This window comes from Salmo trutta, chromosome 12, assembly GCF_901001165.1.
Source record: "Salmo trutta chromosome 12, fSalTru1.1, whole genome shotgun sequence".
NCBI classification, from domain to species: domain Eukaryota; kingdom Metazoa; phylum Chordata; class Actinopteri; order Salmoniformes; family Salmonidae; genus Salmo; species Salmo trutta.
In genome coordinates, this window is record NC_042968.1 from 55636196 (window position 1) to 55659464 (window position 23269).

Genomic DNA, 23269 nt, shown 5'->3' on the forward strand with positions numbered 1-23269 from the left:
CAGTACCAGATCAATGTGCAGAGGTATAAGGTATTTGAGGTAGATATCTACATGAAGGCAGGGTAAAGTGACTTGGCTTCAGCATAGATAATAATAAAGAACAGAGCAGCAACAAAAGTGTGCGTGTTTGTTTGTGTAAGTAGTGTATGTGTGTGGGTAGTGAATGTGTGTGGGTTGCAACCCCCCCCCCCCCACCCCTTTTTGCCCCAATTCATTGGGGCATGGACTTTACAAGGTGTCGAAAGCGTTCCACAGGGATGCTGGCCATGTTGACTCCAAAGCTTCCCACAGTTGTGTCAAGTTGGCTGGATGGCCTTTGGGCGGTGGACCATTATTGATACACACGGGAAACTGTTGAGCGTGAAAAATCCAGCAGCGTTGCAGTTCTTGACATAAGCCGGTGAGCCTGGCACCTACTACCATACCCCGCTAAAGGCACTTAAATATTGTGTCTTGTCTATTCACCCTCTGGATGGCACACATATACAATCCAAGTCTCAATTGTCTCAATGCTTAAAAATCCTTCTTTAACCGGTCTCCTCCCCTTCATCTACACTGATTAAAGTGGATTTAGCAAGTGACATCAATAATGTATCATAGCCTTCACCTGGTCAGTCTATGTCATGGAAAGAGCAGGTGTTCTTAATGTTTGTATACTCAGTGTAGAGCAAAATACAGTATTCTATAGGTCGTTTTCAATAAAACGTCACAATACGTTCGATTTGGAAGCTGGGGGACAAGGAGCCTCCTGGCTCCTCTAAAACCGTTGACAATTACGTGCCGTTTTCAAGGGATTGTTAAAGAAATGCTATAACTATTTGTTTTTAATATCTTCAACTGGTCTCAAAAACCACAAGAAAACTTTAGTAACATTCAGAGAACATTTTAAGAAAGTTATTTAAAAAAAGAAACATCCCTTTTTCAGGACCCTGTCTTTCAAAGATAGTTCGTAAAAATCCAAATAACTTCACAATTCTAAATAGTTTAACGGTTAAATGTTTCCCATGCTTGTTCAATTAACCATGAATAATAATGAACATTCACCTGTGGAAAGGTTGTTAAGACACTAACAGCTTACGGACGGTAGGCAATTATGGTCACAGTTATGAACACTTAGGACACTAAAGAGGCCTTTCTACCGACTCTGAAAAACACCAAAAGAAAGCTGCACAGGGTCCCTGCTCTTCTACGTGAAAGTGCCTTAGGCATGCTGCAAGAGGCATGAGGACTGCAGATGTGGCCAGGGCAATACATTGCAATGTCCGTACTGTGAGACGCCAAAGACAGCGCTACAGGGAGACAGGACGTAACAACACCTGCACATGATCGGTACATCCGAACATCACACCTGCGGGACAGGTACAGGATGGCAACAATAACTGCCTGACTTACACCAGGAATGCACAATACCTCCATCAGTGCTCAGACTGTCCACAATAGGCTGAGAGAGGCTGGACTGAGGGCTTGTAAATTTAGGCCTGTTGTAAGGCAGGTCCTTACCAGACATCACCGGCAACAACGTCACCTATGGGCAGAAACCCACCATCGCTGGTCCAGACAGGACTGGCAAAAGGTGCTCTTCTCTGACGAGTCGCTGCTTTGTCTCACCAGGGGTGATGGTCGGATTCGCTTTTATTGTCAAAGGAATGAGCGTTACACCGAGGCCTGTACTCTGGAGCGGGATTGATTTGGAGGTGGAAGGTCCATCGTGGTCTGGGGCGGTGTATCACAGCATCATCGGACTGAGCTTTTTGTCATTGCAGGCAATGTCAACGCTATGTGTTACAGGGAAGACATCCTCCTCCTTTATGTGGTACTCTTCCTGCAGGCTCATCCTGATATGACCCTCCAGCATGACAATGCCACCAGCCATACTGCTCGTTCTGTTCGTGATTTCCTGCAAGACCGGAATGTCAATGTTCTGCCATGGCCAGCGAAGAGCCCGGATCTCAATCCCATTGAGCACGTCTGGGACCTGTTGGATCGGAGGGTGAGGGCTAGGGCCGTTTCCCCCAGAAATGCCCGGGAACTTGCAGATGCCTTGGTGGAGGAGTGGGGTAACATCTTACAGTAAGAACTGGAAAATCTGGTGCAGACCATGAGGAGGAGGGGCACTGATTTTGACCCCCCCTTTGTTCAGGGACACATCATTCCATTTCTGTTAGTCACATGTCTGTGGAACTTGTTCAGTTTATGTCTCAGTTGTTGAATCTTATGTTCATACAAATAGTTACACATGTTAAGTTTGCTGGAAATAAACGCAGTTGACAGTGAGAGGACGTTTGTTTTTTTGCTGAGTTTAGTCTAGTGAGTGTGCGTAGTGCAAGATAGAGTCAGTGCAGATAGTTTGGGTACCTTTGATTGACTATTTAGCAGTCTGGCTATTTAGCAGTCTTATGGCTTGGGAGTAGAAGCTGTCTTGGAGCCTGTTGGTCCGAGAGCCGATGCTACGGTACCGGTTGCCGGACAGGAGCAGAGTGAACAGTCTATGGCTTAGGTGGATGGAGTCTTAACGGGCCTTCCTCTGACACCGCCTGATATATAGGTCCTGGATGGCACGGAGCTCAGCCCAAGTGATGTACTGAGCTGTCCACACCACCCTCTGTAGCGCTTTGCAGTCAAGGGCGGTGCATTTGCCATACCATGCAGTGATGTACCAAGTCAACATGCCCTTGATGGTGCAGCTGTTGAACTTTTGAGGATCCGAGAGCCCATGCCAAATCTGCCGTGCCCTCTTCACAACTGTGCAGGTATGAGTGGACCATGTTAGGTCCTTAGTGATGTGGACGCCAAGAAACTTAAAGCTCTCGACCCGATCCACAACAGCCTCGTCGATGTGGATGGGGGCGTGCTCAGGGTGAGGTTGTTGTCCTGGTACCACAAGTCTCTGACCTCCTCCCTGTAGGCTGACTCATTGCCGTCGTCAGCAAAGTTGATAATGGTGTTGGAGTCATGCTTGGCCACGCAGTCGTGGGTGAACAGAGGGAGTACAGGAGTGGACTAAGCACGCACCCCTGAGGGGCCCCAGTGTTGAGGTTCAGCATGGCAGATGTGTTGTTGCCTACCCGTAACACCTGGGGGCGGCCCGTCAGGAATTCCAGGATCCAGTTGCAGAGGGAGGTGTTCAGTCCCAGGATCCTTAGCTTAGTGATGAGCTTTGTGGGCACTATGGTGTTGAACGCTGAGCTGTAGTCAATGAATAGCATTCTCACATCGGTGTTCCTTTTGTCCAGATGGGAAAGGGCAGTGTGGAGTGCAATTGAGATTGTGTCATCTGTGGATCTCTTGGGGCGGTATGCGAATTGAAGTGGGTCTAGAGTTTCTGGCATGATGGTGTTGATGTGAGCCATGACCAGCCTTTCAAAGCACTTCATGGCTACTGACGTGAGTGCTATTGGGTGGTAATCATTTAGGCAGGTTACCTTCGCTTTCTTGGGCACAGGGAAAATGGTGGTTTGTTTGATACATGTTGGTATTACAGACTCGGCCAGGATGAGGTTGAATATGTCAGTCAAGACACTTGCCAGGAGCATATACCCACGTGGGTGATTGAAAGATGAACTAAGGTCCACACTCCAATCCAGTTGGTGGTGGTAATGCACCTTAAAGTTGGTTGCCAACCGCCATATAATTTCCAAAGAAGAAGAAGAAGCCTGAAGGAGGAGAGATTACTAGAAACGAACTCGGTTTACCCTTTTATCTGTGGATTAATTGTCCTTGTGCATTTCAGGTCAAATAACAACCCGATATTTATATCCCAGGACAAATTAGCTAGCAACAGCAAGCTAGCTAAATAGGACAAATTAGCTAGCAACAGCAAGCTAACTAGATAAATTGCCATAAATGTTTAATGCTTTTCAACCGATCCCCAAATTAATATAGTTGTTTCAGAGTTCGTTTTGATATTTCAACCTGCGCGTCCTGATCGCGTCTGGTGTGCAGGGACACAATCAACATGTGCGGACGCACGCGCGTGAGCGGTCTGGTCAGCATTTTATATTCCTTCAAGTGAGCATAAAAGGCATTTAGCTCGTTTGGGAGTTCTGGATCGCTGGGCAAATCATGGCTGGGTTTCCTTTTGTAATCCGTTATCGTCCGCAAGCCATGCGACAAGCGTCGGCGCCGGTGTAATAGGATTCCACCTTCCTCCTATATTGTCCTATTTTAGTTCCACACTCAGGTTGAAGGCTTTGTCTGCGTGCGTGCGTGCGTGCGTGCGCTATGTGCTACTGCTTGTGTGTGTGTGTTTATGCATGCTACTATGTGCTACTGCATGTGTGTGTGTGTGCGTGCTACTGTGTGTGTGTGTGTGTGTGTGTGTGTGTGTGTGTGTGTGTGTGTGTGTGTGTGTGTGTGAGCGCGTGAGTCTGGCTGCACAACAGCTTCTATCAACAGAGATAGAACAATCAGCTGGATTGTCTGAATCTTGAACCGCCAGACAGTAAATAAGTGGCTGCAGAGAGGACCCCAATTATCCTATTCTAAGTGGAAGTAAGAACAGAGGATAGGCTTTTATCTTGAACTGCACAGGGGAGCATGTGATATATAGATGGAGTCTATTCTGTTTGGTCTGTTACAGTATGTGTTTGTGTTAGTATGTTAATGTGAAGTGGGTGTGTGTGTGTTAATCTAACAACATGTAGCTAAGCCTTTCAAGTACAGTGAGGGAAATAATTATTTGATCCCCTGCTGATTTTGTACGTTTGCCCACTGACAAAGAAATGATCAATCTATAATTGTAATGGTAGGTTTATTTGAACAGTGAGAAACAGAATAACAACAAAAAATCCAGAAAAACGCATGTCAAAAATGTTATACATTTATTTGCATTTTAATGAGAGAAATAAGTATTTGACCCCCTCTCAATCAGAAAGATTTCTGGCTCCCAGGTGTATTTTATACTGGCAACGAGCTGAGATTAGAAGCACACTCTTAAAGGGAGTGCTCCTAATCTCAGCTTGTTACCTGTATGAAAGACACCTGTTTACAGAAGCAATCAATCAATCAGATTCCAAACTCTCCACTATGGCCAAGACCAAAGAGCTCTCCAAGGATGTCAGGGACAAGATTGTAGACCTACACAAGGCTGGAATGGGCTACAAGACCATCGCCAAGCAGCTTGGTGAGAAGGTGACAACAGTTGGTGCGATTATTCGCAAATGGAAGAAACACAAAAGAACTGTCAATCTCCCTCGGCCTGGGGCTCCATGCAAGATCTCACCTCATGGAGTTGCAAGGATAATGAGTGAGGAACGGTGAGGAATCAGCCCAGAACTACACGGGAGGATCTTGCCAATGATCTCAAGGCAGCTGGGACCATAGTCACCAAGAAAACAATTGGTAACACACTACGCCGTGAAGGACTGAAATCCTGCAGCGCCCGCAAGGTCCCCCTGCTCAAGAAAGCACATATACATGCCCGTCTGAAGTTTGCCAATGAACATCTGAATGATTCAGAGGACAACTGGGGGAAAGTGTTGTGGTCAGATGAGACCAAAATTGAGCTCTTTGGCAACAACTCAACTCGCCGTGTTTGGAGGGGGAGGAATGCTGCCTATGACCCCAAGAACACCATCCCCACAGTCAAACATGGAGGTGGAAACATAATGCTTTGGGGTTGTTTTTCTGCTAAGGGGACAGGACAACTTCACCGCATCAAAGGGACGATAGACGGGGCCATGTACCGTCAAATCTTGGGTGAGAACCTCCTTCCCTCAGCCAGGGCATTGAAAATGGGTCGTGGATGGGTATTCCAGCATGACAATGACCCAAGACACACGTCCAAGGCAACAAAGGAGTGGCTCAAGAAGAAGCACATTAAGGTCCTGGAGTGGCCTAGCCAGTCTCCAGACCTTAACCTCTATGGGACCGGCGGGACGAATTCGTCCCACCTACGTAACAGCCAGTTGAATCCAGTGGCGCGATTTTTAAAACGTTTGAAATACTATTACTTCAATTTCTCAAACATATGACTATTTTACAGCTATTTAAAGACAAGACTCTCGTTAATCTAACCACACTGTCCGATTTCAAAAAGGCTTTACAACGAAAGCAAAACATTAGATTATGTCAGGAGAGTGCCCAGCCAGAAATAATCAGACACCCATTTTTCAAGCTAGCATATAATGTCACAAAAACCCAAACCACAGCTAAATGCAGCACTAACCTTTTATGATCTTCATCAGATGACACACATAGGACATTATGTTATACAATACATGCATGTCTGTTCAATCAAGTTCATATTTATATCAAAAACCAGCTTTTTACATTAGCATGTGACGTTCAGAAAAAGCATACCCCCCCGCAAACTTCCGGGGAATTTACTAACAATTTGCTAAATTACTCACGATAAACGTTCACAAAAAGCATAACAATTATTTTAAGAATTATAGATACATTATTCCTCTATGCACTCGATATGTCCGATTTTAAAATAGCTTTTCGGATGAAGCACATTTTGCAATATTCTAAGTACATAGCCCAGCCATCACGGGCTAGCTATTTAGACACCCACCCAGTTCAGCCTTCACCAAAATCACATTTCCTATAAGAAAAATGGTCTTACCTTTCCTGTTCTTCATCAGAATGCACTCCCAGGACTTCTACTTCAATAACAAATGTAGGTTTGGTCCCAAATAATCCATCGTTATGTTCCATCAACAACGTTTTGTTCGTGCGTTCTAGACACTATCCCAATGGTAAATCACGGTCGTGCGCATGGCGCAGAACGTGACAAAAAATTTCTAAATATTCCATTAGCGTACTTCAAAGCATGTCAACCGCTGTTTAAAATAAATGTTTATGCAATTTATCTCGTAGAAAAGCGATAATATTCCGACCGGGAATCTGCAATTAGCTAAACAGCCGAATGAAAATACTCCACGGGGGCGAATCGCGCACGCGCCTAATTCTATTGTCACCTGATGGGACACTTGGAAAAGGAGATAATGTGTTTCAGCCTGAAGCTGCCTCGTCATCGTTCAGGTTTTTCCCGGGTTCTGAGAGCCTATTGGAGCCCTAGGAATTGTCACATTACAGCTAAGATCCTGACTCTTCAATAAACAGAAGCAAGAACAACAACACCTTGTCAGACAGGGTACTTCCTGCATGAAACCTTCTCAGGTTTTTGCCTGCCATAGGAGTTCTGTTATACTCACAGACACCATTCAAACAGTTTTAGAAACTTTAGGGTGTTTTCTATCCAAACCTGAACAATAATATGCATATTCTAGCTTCTGAGTTGGTGTAGGAGGCAGTTAAAAATGGGCACATATTTTTTCCAAAATTCTCAATGCTGCCCCCTAGCCCGTAGAGGTTAATCCCATAGAAAATATGTGGAGGGAGTTGAAGGTTCGAGTTGCCAAACGTCAGCCTCGAAACCTTAATGACTTGGAGAAGATCTGCAAAGAGGAGTGGGACAAAATCCCTCCTGAGATGTGTGCAAACCTGGTAGCCAACTACAAGAAAAGTCTGACCTCTGTGATTGCCAACAAGGGTTTTGCCACCAAGTACTAAGTCATGTTTTGCAGAGGGGTCAAATACTTAATTCCCTTATTAAAATGCAAATCATTTTATAAAATTGTTGACATGCGTATTTCTGGATTTTTTTGTTGTTATTCTGTCTCTCACTGTTCAAATAAACCTAACATTAAAATTATAGACTGATCATTTCTTTGTCAGTAGGCAAATGTACAAAATCAGCAGGGGATCAAATACTTTTTTGCCTCACTGTAAGTACACTCATGATCAATATTAAACACAGTGTTGACTAACCCGTTTGGTATTCAAATCACCTGCTGCTATTGCCCCCATTCACCTTGGCTTGGAGCAACTCGTAGTCAGCCACAGTTGGACCAGTTTGGACTCATTCAGTCAGCCAGCCAGCCAGCTAGTCAGCTAGCCAGCTCGTCAGTTAGTCACGTTATCGTCACATTTTTGTCTCCCCTCTACAGGCAGCGGTAACCATCCAAGATAGTTTCTACGAGGTACAGAAGCTTCTCCTCCGTGAGAGTGACCGCTCCGGCCCCTGCCCGCTGCGACCACACCCCCCGTGTCTCCAGGAGCAGGAGAAGCATCGGAACCAGGAGAAGCGCCGTGAGGAGGTGGCGGCGGCGGTGCGGTTACAGGGTCAGCTGCGCCAGGTAGGGATGGCTAGCTTCGATTAGCTTTTTGATTTGCGTTTTTGTCAAGCATCCATCTAGTATGCGCTCATACCACTTATTATATTTTTCTTGGAAAACTCAGATTGAGTTGTGAAAAATAACTATATTTGGAATATTGATCCATTAATTGACCCTAGCAACTATCAACCAGTTGATTCTGAAAAAACAATATATTCCTGCTCTCCAGGAGAGGCAGCGGTGGGAGAGGGAGTGCCAGGTGCGCCACAGCCAACAGGGGGAGCTGGAGTGCAGGCTAGAGGAGAGGGAGAGACAGTGTCACCTGGAGGCTGAGAGGCTGAAGCAGGAGTGGGAAGAGCTCGAAGAGCAGCTGGGGGAGTACCAGCAGAGCCTGGAAAGGCTGAGGGAGGGCCAGAGAAGCGTGGGGAAGGAGAGGGAGAGGCTGGAGACCCAGCAGAAGCTGCTACAGAGCTGGAGACACAGCCGACAGAGGAGCCTGCCTGTCATGGTCATACCACTGGATGGTCATCAGGTGTGTGTGAGGGGGTTAGTGTGTGTGTGTGTGTGTGATGATGAATTCAGGTATCTCACAGAAGGCCCCCTAGCCTGTAGCTACTAACCACTGCATGAGAGTGTGAATGAGAGATCCTGAGCATGTGATTTCCATGTGTTTGATACCGTTCCATTCATTCCATTCCAGCCATTACAATGAGCCCATCCTCCTATAGCTCCTCTCAACAGCCTTCTCTGGTGTACGTATACTGTAAGTGTGTGTATATGTGTGTGTGAACCAAGGGCATGTTTCACCCTGGGTAAGTAGTGCATTAATGAGAAGTGCCTTTCTCCCAGGACAAAGTATTGCCAGCAGCCAGAGCTACGGTGGCCCACTCAGTCAAACAGACAATTCAATCCAGCCGTTGATATACGACCTGTGGTAATGAGAGGAAATTTAGCGGCATCCGTCTCGGGGCTCAGCAGGTCCGTTCGCTAATAAACATCTTAATGATTGATGATAATTAAACCACTGTGAATAAAAGCTCCAATTACAAAATATTTAAAAGCAGAGGCACTCAAACCCTGCAAACCAATCAATCCTCTCCAGAAAAACTTTAATTATTCATATCGACGCTTTGTTTGAAAAGCAAGTTGAGCGTGCCTGCAGTGAAATATGCCCACGAGCTGAGAGGAGAGACATAGAGAATGACGGAGAGAGGAGAGGCGGGGAGAGACGGCGAAAGGAGAGAGAAAGAGAGAGAGGAGAATAAGGAGAAGTGTTCCTATACCCTGTCCTCTGCCTGCCTCTCTACAGGACCTTGTATGCTAAAACCAATGACCTCATGAATGCAGAGTATTTACCCTCTAGGCCTCAGTGGGGTTTGAGCTTGTGTTGTGATGTTCAGCAGGTGCTATGATTCAACGAGTAGAGAGTGGAATGGAGGGGGTCTCATATGCGTGTCACTCTCCTCTTTCTCTCTCATTTACGTACTTCTCTTCTGTATGCTATATCCAGGCTTGGTAAGATGTTCTCCTGCCCTATTCATTTGATCTGTTTCAAAGCTCAGGCGTAATTAGCAGTCCACCACTAGCATGCGTGACAGGAGTAAGGAGTCACTGCAGGCTTATCTATATGGAAGCAGTGCACTCTCGGGTAACGTCCCAAACAGAACCCTATTCCCTATGGTCCCTGGTCAAAAGTAGGGCACTATGAAGGGAATAGGGTGCAATTTGGGATCAGTCTTATTGTTTCCCTGCTAATCTGTGTGGAGGCAGGGCTCACATCTATCCCCAGGCAGTGGGTGAGACAGATCCAGTGACTCATACCGACCCTCCCTCCTCAGATCCTCTCTGATGAGATGGCCTCTCTGGGAAGGATGGTGTTTACACCACCTTGCCAAGAAGAGGGAACCCAGCTCCACTGCAGCAGTGATCTGGATATTATTTACTGTAAACATAATAAGAATTCGTATACTTAACATAAATCACACTGAAAATATGAATTAAATCTCTCAAATATGATTTTGGATGATAATTCTGTTTTTGGATAAACTGTGGATTAACCATTATTGTAAAATAGCCACTGTGGCTACTGTACTATCCCAGATGTGTAGCAGTGGTTATGCTGTTGACTCTCGCAAACTATTTTCTTAGTGTAAAATCAAATCAAACTTTCTTTGCCACATGTGCCGAATACAACAAGTGTAGACTTTACCGTGAAATGCTTACTTACAAGCCCTTAACCAACAGTGCAGTTCAAGAAGAAGAAAATATTTACCAAGTAGGCTAAAATAAAAAGTAGTAATAAAAAGTAATACAATAACAATAACAAGGCTTTATACAGAGGGCACTGGTACCGAGTCAGTGTGCAGGGGTACAGGCTAGTTGAGGTAATCTGTACATGTAGGTGGGGGCGAAGTGACTATGCATAGGTAACAAACAAACAGTGAGTAGCAGCAGTGTAGAAGAGGGGGTGTCAATGTAAATTGTCCGGTGGCGATTTTCATGAATTGTTCAACAGTCTAATGGCTTGGGGGTAGAAGCTGTTGAGGAGCCTTTTGGTCCTAGACTTGGTGCTCCGGTACCGCTTGCCATGCGGTAGCAGAGAAAACAGACTAAAACTTGGGTGACTGGAGTCTCTGACAATTTTATGGGCTTTCCTTTTTATTTATTTTTTATTTCAACTTTATTTAGCCAGGTAGGCCAGTTGAGAACAAGTTCTCATTTTCAACTGCGACCTGGCCAAGATAAAGCAAAGCAGTGCGACAAAAACAACAACACAGAGTTACACATAAACAAATGTACAGTCAATAACACAATAGATAAATCTATGTACAGTGTGTGCAAATGTAGAAGATTAGGGAGGTAAGGCAATAAATAGGCCATAGAGGCGAAATAATTACAATTTAGCATTAACACTGTGGTGATAGATGTGCAGATGATGATGTGCAAGTAGAGATACTGGGGTGCAAAAGAGCAAGAAGATAAATAACAATATGGGGATGAGGTAGTTGGGTGGGCTATTTACAGATTGGCTGTGTACAGGTATAGTGATCCATAAGCTGCTCTGACAGCTGATGCTTAATATTAGAGAGGGAGATATAAGTCTCCAGCTTTAGTGATTTTTGCAATTTGTTCCAGTCATTGGCAGCAGAGAACTGGAAGGAAAGGTGGCCAAAGGAAGTGTTGGCTTTGGGGATGACCAGTGAAATATACCTGCTGGAGCGCGTGCTACGTGTGGGTGTTGCTATGGTGACCAGTGAGCTGAGATAAGGTGGGGCTTTACCTAGCAATGACTTATAGATGACCTGGAGCCAGTGGGTTTGGTGACGAATATGTAGCGAGGGCCAGCCAACGAGAGCATACAGGTCGCAGCGGTGGGTAGTATATGGGGCTTTGGTGACAAAACGAATGGCACTGTGATGGACTACATCCAGTATGTTTGGCAGCATGAGTGAAGGAGGCTTTGTTGCGAAATAGGAAGCTGATTCTAGATTTCATTTTGGATTGGAGATGCTTAATGTGAGTCTGGAAGGAGAGTTTACAGTCTAACCAGACACCTAGGTATTTGTAGTTGTCCACATATTCTAAGTCAGAGCCGTCCAGAGTAGTGATGCTAGACGGGCAGGCGGGTGCAGGCAGCAATTGTTTGAAGAGCATGCATTTAGTTTTACTAGCATTTAAGAGCAGTTGGAGGCCACGGAAGGAGTGTTGTATGGCATTGAAGCTCGTTTGGAGGTTTGTTAACACAGTGTCCAAAGAAGGGCCAGATGTATACAGAATGGTGTCGTCTGCATGGAGGGGGATCAGAGAATTACCAGTAGCAAGAGCGACATCATTGATATATACAGAGAAAAGAGTCGGCCCGAGAATTGAACCCTGTGGCTCCCCCATAGAGACTGCCAGAGGTCCGGACAACAGGCCCTCCGATTTGACACACTGAACTCTATCTGAGAAGTAGTTGGTGAACCAGGCGAGGCAGTCATTTGAGAAACCAAGGCTATTGAGTCTGCCGATGAGAATGCAGTGATTGACAGAGTCGAAAGCCTTGGCCAGGTCGATGAAGACGGTTGCACAGTACTGTCTTTTATCGATGGCGGTTATGATATCGTTTAGGACTTTGAGTGTGGCTGAGGTGCACCCATGACCAGCTCGGAAACCAGATTGCATAGTGGAGAAGGTACGGTGGGATTCGAAATGGTCGGTGATCTGTTGGCTAACTTGGCTTTCGAAGGTTTTAGAAAGGCAGGGCAGGATGGATATAGGTCTATAACAGTTTGGGTCTGGAGTGTCTCCCCCTTTGAAGAGGGGGATGACCGCGGCAGCTTTCCAATCTTTAGGGATCTCTGACGATACGAAAGAGAGTTTGAACAGGCTAGTAATAGGGGTTGCAACAATTTCGGCGGCTATTTTAGAAAAAGAGAGTCCAGATTGTCTGGCCCGGCTGATTTGTAGGGATCCAGATTTTGCCGCTCTTTCCGAACATCAGCTGTCTGGATTTGGGTGAAGGAGATGCGGGGGAGGGGGGCTTGGGCAAGATGCTGCAGGGGGTGCAGAGCTGTTGGCCGGGGTAGGGGTAGTCAGGTGGAAAGAATGGACAGCCGTAGAAAATTGCTTATTGAAATTATCGATTATTGTAGATTTATCGGTAGTGACAGTGTTTCCTAGCCTCAGTGCAGTGGGCAGCTGGGAGGAGGTGCTCTTATTCTCCATGGACTTTACAGTGTCCGTAAACTTTTTGGAATTAGTGCTACAGGATACAAATTTCTGTTTGAAAAAGCTAGCCTTTGATTTCCTAACTGACAGTGTATATTGGTTCCTGACTTCCCTGGAAAGTTCGCTATCGCGGGGGCTATTCGATGCTGATGCAGAACACCACAGGATGTTTTTGTGCTGGTCAAGGGCAGTCAAGTCTGGGGTTAACCAAGGGCTATATCTGTTCGTAGTTCTACATTTTTTGAATGGGGCATGCTTATTTAAGATGGTGAGGAAAGCGCTTTTAAAGAACAACCAGGCATCCTCTACTGACGGGATGAGGTCAATATCCTTCCAGGATACTTGGGCCAGGTCGATTAGAAAGGCCTGCTTGCTGAATTGTTTTAGGAGTGTTTGGCAGTGATGAGGGGTGGTCGTTTGACCGCGGACCCATTACGGACGCAGGCAATGAGGCAGTGATTGCTGAGATCCTGGTTGAAGACGGCAGAGGTGTATTCAGAGGGCAAATTGGTCAGGCTGATAGCTAAGAGGGTGCCCATGGGTACGGATTTAGGGTTGTACCTGGTAGGTTCCTTGATCATTTGTGTGAGATTGAGGGCATCCAGCTTAGATTGTAGGACGGCCAGGGTGTTAAGCATATCCCAGTTTAGGTCACCTAACGGTACGAACTTTGAAGATAGATGGGCGGGCAATCAATTCACATATGGTGTCCAGGGCACAACTGGGGGCTGAGGGGGGTCTACAACAAGCGGCAATGGTGAGAGACTTGTTTCTGGAAAGGTGGATTTTAAAAGTAGAAGCTCGAATTGTTTGGGCACAGACCTGGATTGTATGACTGAACTCTGCAGGCTATCTCTGCTGTAGATTGCAACTCCGCCCCCTTTGGCAGTTCTATCTTGTTGGAAAATGTTGTAGTTAGGGATGGAAATTTGAGTGGCCAGGATTCAGACACGACTAGGACATCAAGGTTGGCGGAGTGTGCTAAAGCAGTGAATAAAACAAACTTAGGGAGGAGGCTTCTGATGTTAACATGCATGAAACTTAGGCTTTTACGGTTACAGAAGTCAACAAATGATAGCGCCTGGGGAATAGGAGTGGAACTGGGGACTACAGGGCCTGGGTTAACCTCTACATCACCAGAGGAACAGAGGAGGGGTAGGATAAGGGTATGGCTAAAGGCTATAAGACCTGGTCGTCTAGTGCATTCAGAACAGAGAGTAAAAGGAGTAGATTTCTGGGCGTGGAAGAATAGATTCATAGCTTTATGTACAGACAAGGGTATGGTAGGACGTGACTACCATGGAGCTAAACCTAGGCATTGAGTGACAATGAGAGAGGTTTTGTCTCTAGAGGCACCAGTTAAGCCAGGTGAGGTCACCGCATGTGTGGGGGGTGGGACAAAAAGGCTATCTAAGGCATATTGGGCAGGGCTGGGGGCTCTACAGTGAATTAAGACAATAATCACTAATCAAAACAGCAATAGACAAGGCATATTGACATTAGGGAGAGGCATGTGTAGCCGAGTGATCATAGGGTCCAATGAGTAGCAATAGGTGAGTCAGGGAGCCAATTCAGTAGTCGCTACTACTTCCTCCTTGGACGATTACGTCGGCAGACCAGTCGTGATGGATTGGCAGGGCTCCGTGTCGGCAGTAAAGGGTCCAGGCCAATTGGCAAAAGAGGTATTGTAGCCCACGAATTAGCTGGTGGACCTCTTCGGCAAGCCGGGAGATGGCCTTGAGCTAGCATCGAGCTAGGCCCAACTGGTGCTTGCTTCGGGACAGAGACGTTAGCCAGGAGTAGCCACTTGGACTGCAGCTACCTAGCTGCAATGATCCGGTGTAAAGGTTCAGAGCTTGCGGTAGGAATCCGGAGATGTGGTAGAGAAAAAGCAGTATGACATGCTCTGGGTTGATATCGTGCTGTGCAGACTGGCAGGTATTGACCGAGCTGAGGCTGGCTGTTGTCCGAGTTAACGGTGAAGACGGCTAGCAGTGGCTAACTGAATACTAGCTAGTAGCTAGTTAGCTGGATAGCTGCTAATGGGAGTACCGGTTCTAAAGTATATAAATAGCAGATCCGTACCACATTGGGTGAGTCGGGTTGCAGGAGAGTATATTCAGTCTGTAGATGGAAAGTGAGATTAAAATATATACGAACGAAAACAAGGAAAACAATATAAAAAACGATATTAACACAGGACAGGATGGGACAAGACAAAACACATGCACGACTCCTACGCTATCTTGGAATTTTACAGCCTATGACACCGCCTATTATATAGGTCCTGGATGGCAGGAAGCTTGGCCCCAGTGATGTACTGGGCCGTTCGCACTACCCTCTGTAGCGCCTTACGGTCAGATGCCGAGCAGTTGCCATACCAGGCGGTGATGCAACCGGTCAGGATGCTCTCAATGGTGCAGCTGTTGAACCTTTTGAGGATATGGGGACCCATGCCAAATCTTTTCAGTCTCCTGAGTGGGGAAAGGTTTTGTCGTGCCCTCTTCACCACTGTCTTGGTGTGTTTGGACCATGATAGTTCATTGGTGATGTGGACACCAAGGAACTTGAAACTCTCAACCCGATGTTAATGTCGATGTTAATGGGGGTCTGTTCGGCCTGCCTGGCACCACACTGCCAGTTCTCTGACCTCCTCCCTATAGGCCGTCTCATCGTTGTCGGTGATTAGGCCTACCACCGTTGTCGTCAGCAAACTTAATGATGGTGTTGGAGTCGTGTTTGGCCACGCAGTCAGGGGTGAACAGGGAATACAGGAGGGGAGTAAGTACACACCCCTGAGGGACCCCAGTGTTAACGATCAGCGTGGCAGACATGTTGTTTCCTACCCTTACCACCTGGGGGCGGCCCGTCAGGAAGTCCAGGATCTAGTTGCAGAGGGAGGTGTTTAGTCCCAGAGTCCTTAGCTTAGTGATGAGCTTTGTGGTCACTATGGTGTTGAATGCTGAGCTGTAGTCGATGAACAGCATTCTCACATAGGTGTTCCTTTCGTCCAGGTGAGAAAGGGCGGTGTCGAGTGTGATTGAGATTGTGTCATCTGTGGACCTGTTGGGGTGGTATGCGAATTGGAGTGGGTCTAGGGTGTCCGGGAGGATGCTGTTGATGTGAGCCATGACCTGGCTTTCAAAGCACTTCATGGCTACTGACGTGAGTGCCACAGGGCTGTAATCATTTAGGCAAGTTACCTTCGCTTCCTTGGCCACAGGGACTGTGGTGGTCTGCTTGAAACATGTAGGTATTACAGACTCGGTCAGGGAGAAGTTGAAAATGTCAGTGAAGACACTTGACAGTTGGTGCGCTCATGCTTTGAGTACACGTCCTGGTAATCCGTCTGGCCCCGCGACTTTGCGAATATTGACCTGTTTAAACATTTTGTTCACATCGGCTACCGAGAGCGTTATCACACAGTCATCCAGAACAGCTGGCGCTCTCATGGGTGCTTCAGTGTTGCTTGCCTCGAAGCGAGCATAAAAGACACTTAGCTCGTCTGGTAGGCTCGCGTCACTGGGCAGCTCGCGTCTGGGTTTCCCTTTGTAGTCCGTAATAGTTTTCAAGCCCTGCCACATCCGACGAGCATCAGAGCCAGTGTAGTAGGATTCAATCTTAATCCTGTATTGACGCTTTACTTGTTTGATGGTTTGATGGTCTGAGGACATAGCGGGATTTCTTATAAGCGTCTGGATTAGTCTCCCGCTCCTTGAAAGCGGCATCTCTAGCCTTTAGCTCGATGCAGATGTTGCCTGTAATCCATGGCTTCTGGTTGGGATATGTACGTACAGTCACTGTGGGGACGACGTCATCGATGCACTTATTGATGAAGCCGATGACTGTGGTGGTGTATTCCTCAATGCCATTGGATGAATCCCGGAACTTATTCCAGTCTGTGCTACAAAACAGTCCTGTAGTGTAGCATCCGCGTCATCTGACCACTTCCATATTGAGCGAGTCACTGGTACTTTCTGCTTTAGTTTTTGCTTGTAAGCAGGAATCAGGAGGACAGAATTGTGGTCAGATTTGCCAAATGGAGGGCGGGGGAGAGCTTTTAGGATTTTTTTCCCCCCTGGTTGCACATGTGACATGCTGGTAAAAATTTGGTAAAACTGATTTTAATTTGCCTGCATTAAAGTCCCCGGCCACTAGGAGCGCCGCTTCTGGGCGAGCATTTTCATCTTTCCTTATGGCCTTATAGAGTTGGTTGAGAGTGGTCTTAGTGCCAGCTTCGATTTGTGGTGGTAAATAGATGGCTACGAATAATACAGATGACAACTCTCTTGGTAGATTGTGTGGTCGACAGCTTATCATAAGGTACTCTACCTCAGGCGAGCAATACCTCGAGACTGCTTTAATATTAGACATCGCGCACCAGTTATTGACAAAAAGACACTCACCCCCACCCCTCGTCTTATCAGAGGTAGCGTCTCTGTTCTGCCGGTGCATGGAAAATCCCGCCAGCTCTATATTGTCCTTTTCTTCATTCAGCCACATTTCGGTGAAACATAAGATGTTACAGTTTTTAATGTCCTGTTGGTAGGATAATCTTAATAGTAGGTCATCAATTTTATTTTCTAACGATTGCACGTTTGCAAGAATGGCAGGCATTGGGAGTTTACTCGCTCGCCTACGGATTCTCAGAAGGATCCTCGATCTTTTCCGGCGTCTTTTCTTCACGCAAAAGGTGTGGATCTGGGCCTGTTTCAGTGAAAGCAGCATATCCTTCTCGTCGGACTCGTTAAAGGAAAACGTTTCTTCCAGTCTGCGGTGAGTAATCGCTTTTCTGATGTCCGGAAGTTATTTTCGGTCATAAGAGACGGTAGCAGCAACATTATGTACACAATAACATAATGTTGCATAATGGTTTCCCTGTATGTTTATGTTCATGCTGTCATCATGGTCCGAGTTGTGTTAACATGGCATTCTTCTCCTTTATTCTCCCATAGGACTCACTTCCTGGTCAGTCCGGCGTCCATCTTGACAATGCCGGCTCAGTGTTTGTCAACGAGGCAGCGTTCACCACGTCGAAGGTACTTAACAACCGCCACGTGCACCACCACATGCACCAGAACCAGCGAGGTGGGTCCCTGGGATACGGAGATGACCCTCGAGCCCACAACAGCCTGAACACCATACTGGCCCGCTCCAGCCAGAGACACACACTCCAACCCCTCTCCCTCTCCAAGGCTCCCACGCTCCACCCTGACACAAACACACCCCAGTGCTGGGCGGGGGGTGCCGGTGTCACTGGGTACCTCTACACAACCTCAGGTAGACAGGGGACAGAGCACACACCCAACGGTAAGACCCAGCTCAGTAAAGTTGTGTGAATCCATGTCTGTTAAAGAGATTGTTTATTCTCTAATCCTAAATACAGGATGAATTCAGGCTTTCTCTGCTGAATTTGACTGATAACACACAGGATGATATGATGGGATCTGTCATTGACTGCTAAATACCATATAACTACATGTGGCATCAGCAATATAACAGGATCTTTTTCTCCTGTATCTTTCTCTCTCTCTCTCTCTCTCTCTCTCTCTCTGTCTCTCTGTCTCTGTCTCTCTGTCTCTCTGTCTCTGTCTGTGTGTGTCTGTCTGTCTGTCTGTGATAACACATGATATCATGAGTCCTACCTGCTACCTGTGAGAGAGTAAACACAACCTTTGTACCCACCGCACACACACACACACACACACACACACACACACACACACACACACACACACACACACACACACACACACACACACACGTGAAAGCAAATATAATTCAGCACACTACAGCATGCAGCTGTGGTGGTTGATGTATGACACACACATACGCACCCCACACACACACCTCCCATCCTTTACAAGGCTGTCTCAGTTTCCGTAGAGATGTGAGGCCTTGTTTGTCCTTCTTTCCCAGTTAATCAGGGTCTCCTGGCAAAGAAACTCCCCTCAACCCTGACCCCCCCCCCCCCCCCCCCCCACCACCCCGCCCACTACCACCTCCACCAGCACCGGCCCCTTCTCGCTTAGGAGAGAGAAAAAAAATCTATGTTTTCTCTATCTATCGCTCGTCGGGGGCCTGGGCGGACAACAGCTAGTGGATCACAGCTCAGAGCCCCATGGCTGATGGGTTGGAACATTGATCTGAAAAATCTTTACAAAACTCATTACAGCACGATTTGTCATCGCAGGAGGAGGAGGAGGGGAGGAAGGGATGAGAGATGCACACACATATTAATCTGTATTTAAATGCTGACGTGTCAGCCGACATCTGTCTGCGTCTATGTGCCTCACAGGTTTCAACTGTTATACCTCACTGGTGTAACATGTACATTACACCAGTGAGGGGAAAGTATTACTAGCTATAATGAGGGCCACGTGTTGAATATACACTAGAAGGGATGCTACTGTTTTAATGGCCTGTTTAATGGTTTTCGCTATAGTAAATATCAGGAAAACAGGCTGCTGCATTGTTTACTAAAGATTGCGACCAGAGCACAATCTCTCTCCATCGATCGTCTTATTATCCCCTACTGTTATTGACCACACATGAGCCACCGTAGAATCACAGTCTCTTGTCAATAAGACAGAGGTGTGGATACTTCTAACCCCATCTACCACAGGGCCTGATCATACCTGACATCTTACCCACAATGCATCCCTCTGCGACCCCAGACAGTCCCCATAACGCACTGCTCCTGTCCAGTTAGAGATGTACAGTATGTTATCTGACAGGTCAGCAGGATTGACGGGTGTTCAAATAAAATGTTATTTTTCACATGCGCCGAATACAACAGGTGTAGATTTTACCATGAAATGCTTACTTACGAGCCCTTTCCCAACAATGCATAGTTAACCTCTCTAGTACATGTGGGACGAACTCGTCCCACCTACGTAACAGCCACTGAAATCCAGTGGCGCGATTTTTGAATCGTTAGAAATGCTATAACTTCAATTTCTCAAACATATGACTATTTCACAGCTATTTAAAGACAAGAATCTCGTTAATCTAACCCCACTGTCCGATTTCAAAAAGGCTTTACAACGAAAGCAAAACATTAGATTATGTTAGCAGAGTACCCAGCCAGAAAAAATCAGACACCCATTTTTCAAGCTAGCATATCATGTCACATAAACCCAAACCACAGCTAAATGCAGCACTAACCTTTTATAATCTTCATCAGATGACACACCTAGGACATTGTGTTATACAATACATGCATGTCTGTTCAATCAAGTTCATATTTATATCAAAAACCAGCTTTTTACATTAGCATGTGACGTTCAGAAAAAGCATAACCACCGCAAACTTCCGGTGAATTTACTAACAGTTTGCTAAATTACTCACGATAAACGTTCACAAAAAGCATAACAATTATTTTAAGAATTATAGATACATTACCCCTCTATGCACTCGATATGTCCGATTTTAAAATAGCTTTTCGGATGAAGCACATTTTGCAATAATCTAAGTACATAGCCCGGCATTACAGGGCTAGCTATTTAGATACCCACCCAGGTCAGCATCCACCAAAATCACATTTCCTATAAGAAAGATGTTCTTACCTTGCTTGTTCTTCATCAGAATACACTGCCAGGACTTCTACTTCAATAACAAATGTTGGTTTGGTCCCAAATAATCCATCGTTATATCCAAACAGCGACGTTTTGTTCGTGAGTTCTAGAATGCTTCTTCGCGGTGTCGCGCATGGCGCATTGGCGTGTCAAAAATGTCTAAATATTCCATTACCGTACTTCGAAGCATGTCAACCGCTGTTTAAAACCAATTTTTATGCCATTTATGTCGTAGAGAAGTGATAATATTCCGACCGGGAGTATGCATTGAGCCTAAACAGCCGAATAAAATTTCTCCTCAGAAGCGACTCATGCACGCGCATCATTGAAAGGTCCTCCGAGCATCCACTTACAAAAGGCGATAATATATTTCAACCTGAGGTTCCCTCGTAAACCTTCAGTTATTTCGCGGGCTCTGAGAGCCTATTGGAGCCCTGGGAATTGTCACGTTACAGCTAAGATCCTTACTTTTCAATAAAAAGAGGTAAGACGCACGACTCCTTGTCAGACAGGGTACTTCCTGCTTGAAACCTTGTCAGGTTTTTGCCTGCCATAGGAGTTCTGTTATACTCACAGACACCATTCAAACAGTTTTAGAAAATTCAGAGTGTTTTCTATCCAAACCTGAACAATAATATGCATATTCTAGCTTCTGAGTTGGTGTAGGAGGCAGTTAAAAATGGGAACATATTTTTTCCAAAATTCTCAATACTGCCCCCTATACCAAACAGGTTAAAAAGTAAGAAAAGTGTAATACAATAACAAGACTATATACAAGGAGTACTGGTACTGAGTCAACGTGCAGGGGCACGAGATAATTGAGGTAATATGTACTGTACATGTGGGTAGGCATAAAAGTGACTAGGTAATCAGGATAGATAATAAACAGAGTAGCAGCAGTGTACAGTATGTGAAGGGTGTGAAAGTGTGTCTATTCTATTTGTGAGTGTGGCGTCAATATGCGTGTGTGTGTGTGTGTGTGTGTGTGTGTGTGTGTGTGTGTGTGTGTGTGGAATCCAGTGAATGTGCATAGAGCCGGTGCAAGAGAGTTGGTGCAAATAAAAACGGGGTCAATGCAAATAGTCAGGGTAGCCATTTGATTAACTGTTCAGCTGTCTTATGACTTGGAGGTAGAAGCTGTTCAGGAGCCTTTGCTCTCCGGTACCGCTTGCCGTGTGGTAGCAGAGAGAACATACTAGGACTTGGGTGGCTGGAGTCTTTGACAATTTTTAGGGCCTTCCTCTGACACCGCCTGGTATAGAGGTCCTGGATGGCAGGGAGCTCAGCCCCAGTGATGTACTTGGCCGGGCCATACTCACTACCTTCCGTAGCACCTTATGGTCGGATGCCAAGCAGTTGCCATACCAAGGGGTGATACAGCCAGTCAATATGCTCTCAATGATGCAGCTGTAGAACGTTTTGAAGATCTGAGGGCCCATGACAAATCTTCTCAGCATCCTGAGGGGAGGAGGCATTGTCGTGCCCTCTTCACGGCTGGTTTGGTGGGTTTGGACCATGATAGGTCCTTAGTGATTTGGACACTGAGGAACTTGAAGCTCTTGACCTGCTCCACTACAGCCCCATCCATGTGACTAACCGGTGCCCCCGCACATTGACTCTGTACCGGTACCCCCTGTATATAGCCTCGCTTGTTATTTTACTGCTGCTGTTTAATTAATTTTTTCCCCTTTTAATTTCTGTTTTTTACTTAACACTTTTATTTTATTTTATTTTTTAAAATTTTGACTTCTTAAAGCATTGCTGTAATTAAAACTTATTCGGGATCAGTGTCCCTTCCACGGGACAGTTGAATTAGCGTAGGCTAATGCGATTAGCATGAGGTTGTAAGTAACAAGAATATTTCCCAGGACATAGAAAAATCTGATATTGGCAGAAAGCTTAAAATCTTGTTAATCTACCTGCACTGTCCAATTTACAGTAGCTATTACAGTGAAGGAATACCATGCTATTGTTTGAGGAGCGTGCACAATTTTGAACATAAAAAGTTATTAATAAACAAATTAGCCATATTTGGGCAGTCTTGACACAAAATTTTGAACAGAAATGCAATGGTTCATTTGATCAGTCTAAAACTTTGCACACACACACACACTGCTGCCATCTAGTGGCCACAATGTCTATTGCGCCTAGGCTGGAATAATACATTATGGCCTTTCTCTTACATTTCAAAGATGATGGTACAAATAAAATACAAAAGAACGGTTGGTTTTTTTCTTTGTATTATCTTTTACCAGATCTATTGTGTTATATTCTCCTACATTCCTTTCACATTTCCACAAACTTCAAAGTGTTTCCTTTCAAATGGTACCAAGAATGTGCATATTCTTGCTTCAGGGCCTGAGCTACAGACAGTTAGATTTGAGTATGTCATTTCAGGCGAAAATTGAAAAAAATGGGCGGATCCTTAAGAGGTTTTTTAAGGTCTACTCCTGTTGTATTCGACGCATGTGACAAATAACATTTGATTTGGATTGGGGGTGTGCTCGGCCCTCCATTTCCTGTAGTCCACGATCAGCTCCTTTGTCTTGCTGACATTGAGGGAGAGATTGTTGTCCTGGCACCACACTTATCATTGTCGATGATCAGGCCTACCACCGTCGTGTCATCTGCAAACTTACCAATGACCTGCCGCTGGCATTAAACAAAGCATATGTGTCCATGTATGCTGATGATTAAACCATATACGCATCAGCAACCCCAGCTAATGAAGTCACTGAAACCCTTAACAAAGAGTTGCAGTCTGTTTTGGAATGGGTGGCCAGTAATAAACTGGTCCTGAACATCTCTAAAACTAAGAGCATTGTATTTGGTGCAAATCATTCCCTTAGCTCTAGACTT

General features: G+C 45.7%; 1 protein-coding gene across 3 annotated transcripts in view; it reads left to right on the forward strand.

Annotated features, from left to right (window-relative positions):
* Positions 1-23269, forward strand: part of LOC115203824 (rho guanine nucleotide exchange factor 28-like) — a 103089-nt gene that overhangs the window by 70128 nt on the left and 9692 nt on the right. For all 3 annotated transcript variants that reach the window (XM_029768853.1, XM_029768854.1, XM_029768855.1), the window contains 3 exons: positions 7956-8144; positions 8353-8655; positions 17789-18143. In XM_029768853.1, coding sequence (XP_029624713.1) covers positions 7956-8144; positions 8353-8655; positions 17789-18143 — 847 coding nt within the window. The remainder of the gene's footprint in view (positions 1-7955; positions 8145-8352; positions 8656-17788; positions 18144-23269) is intronic.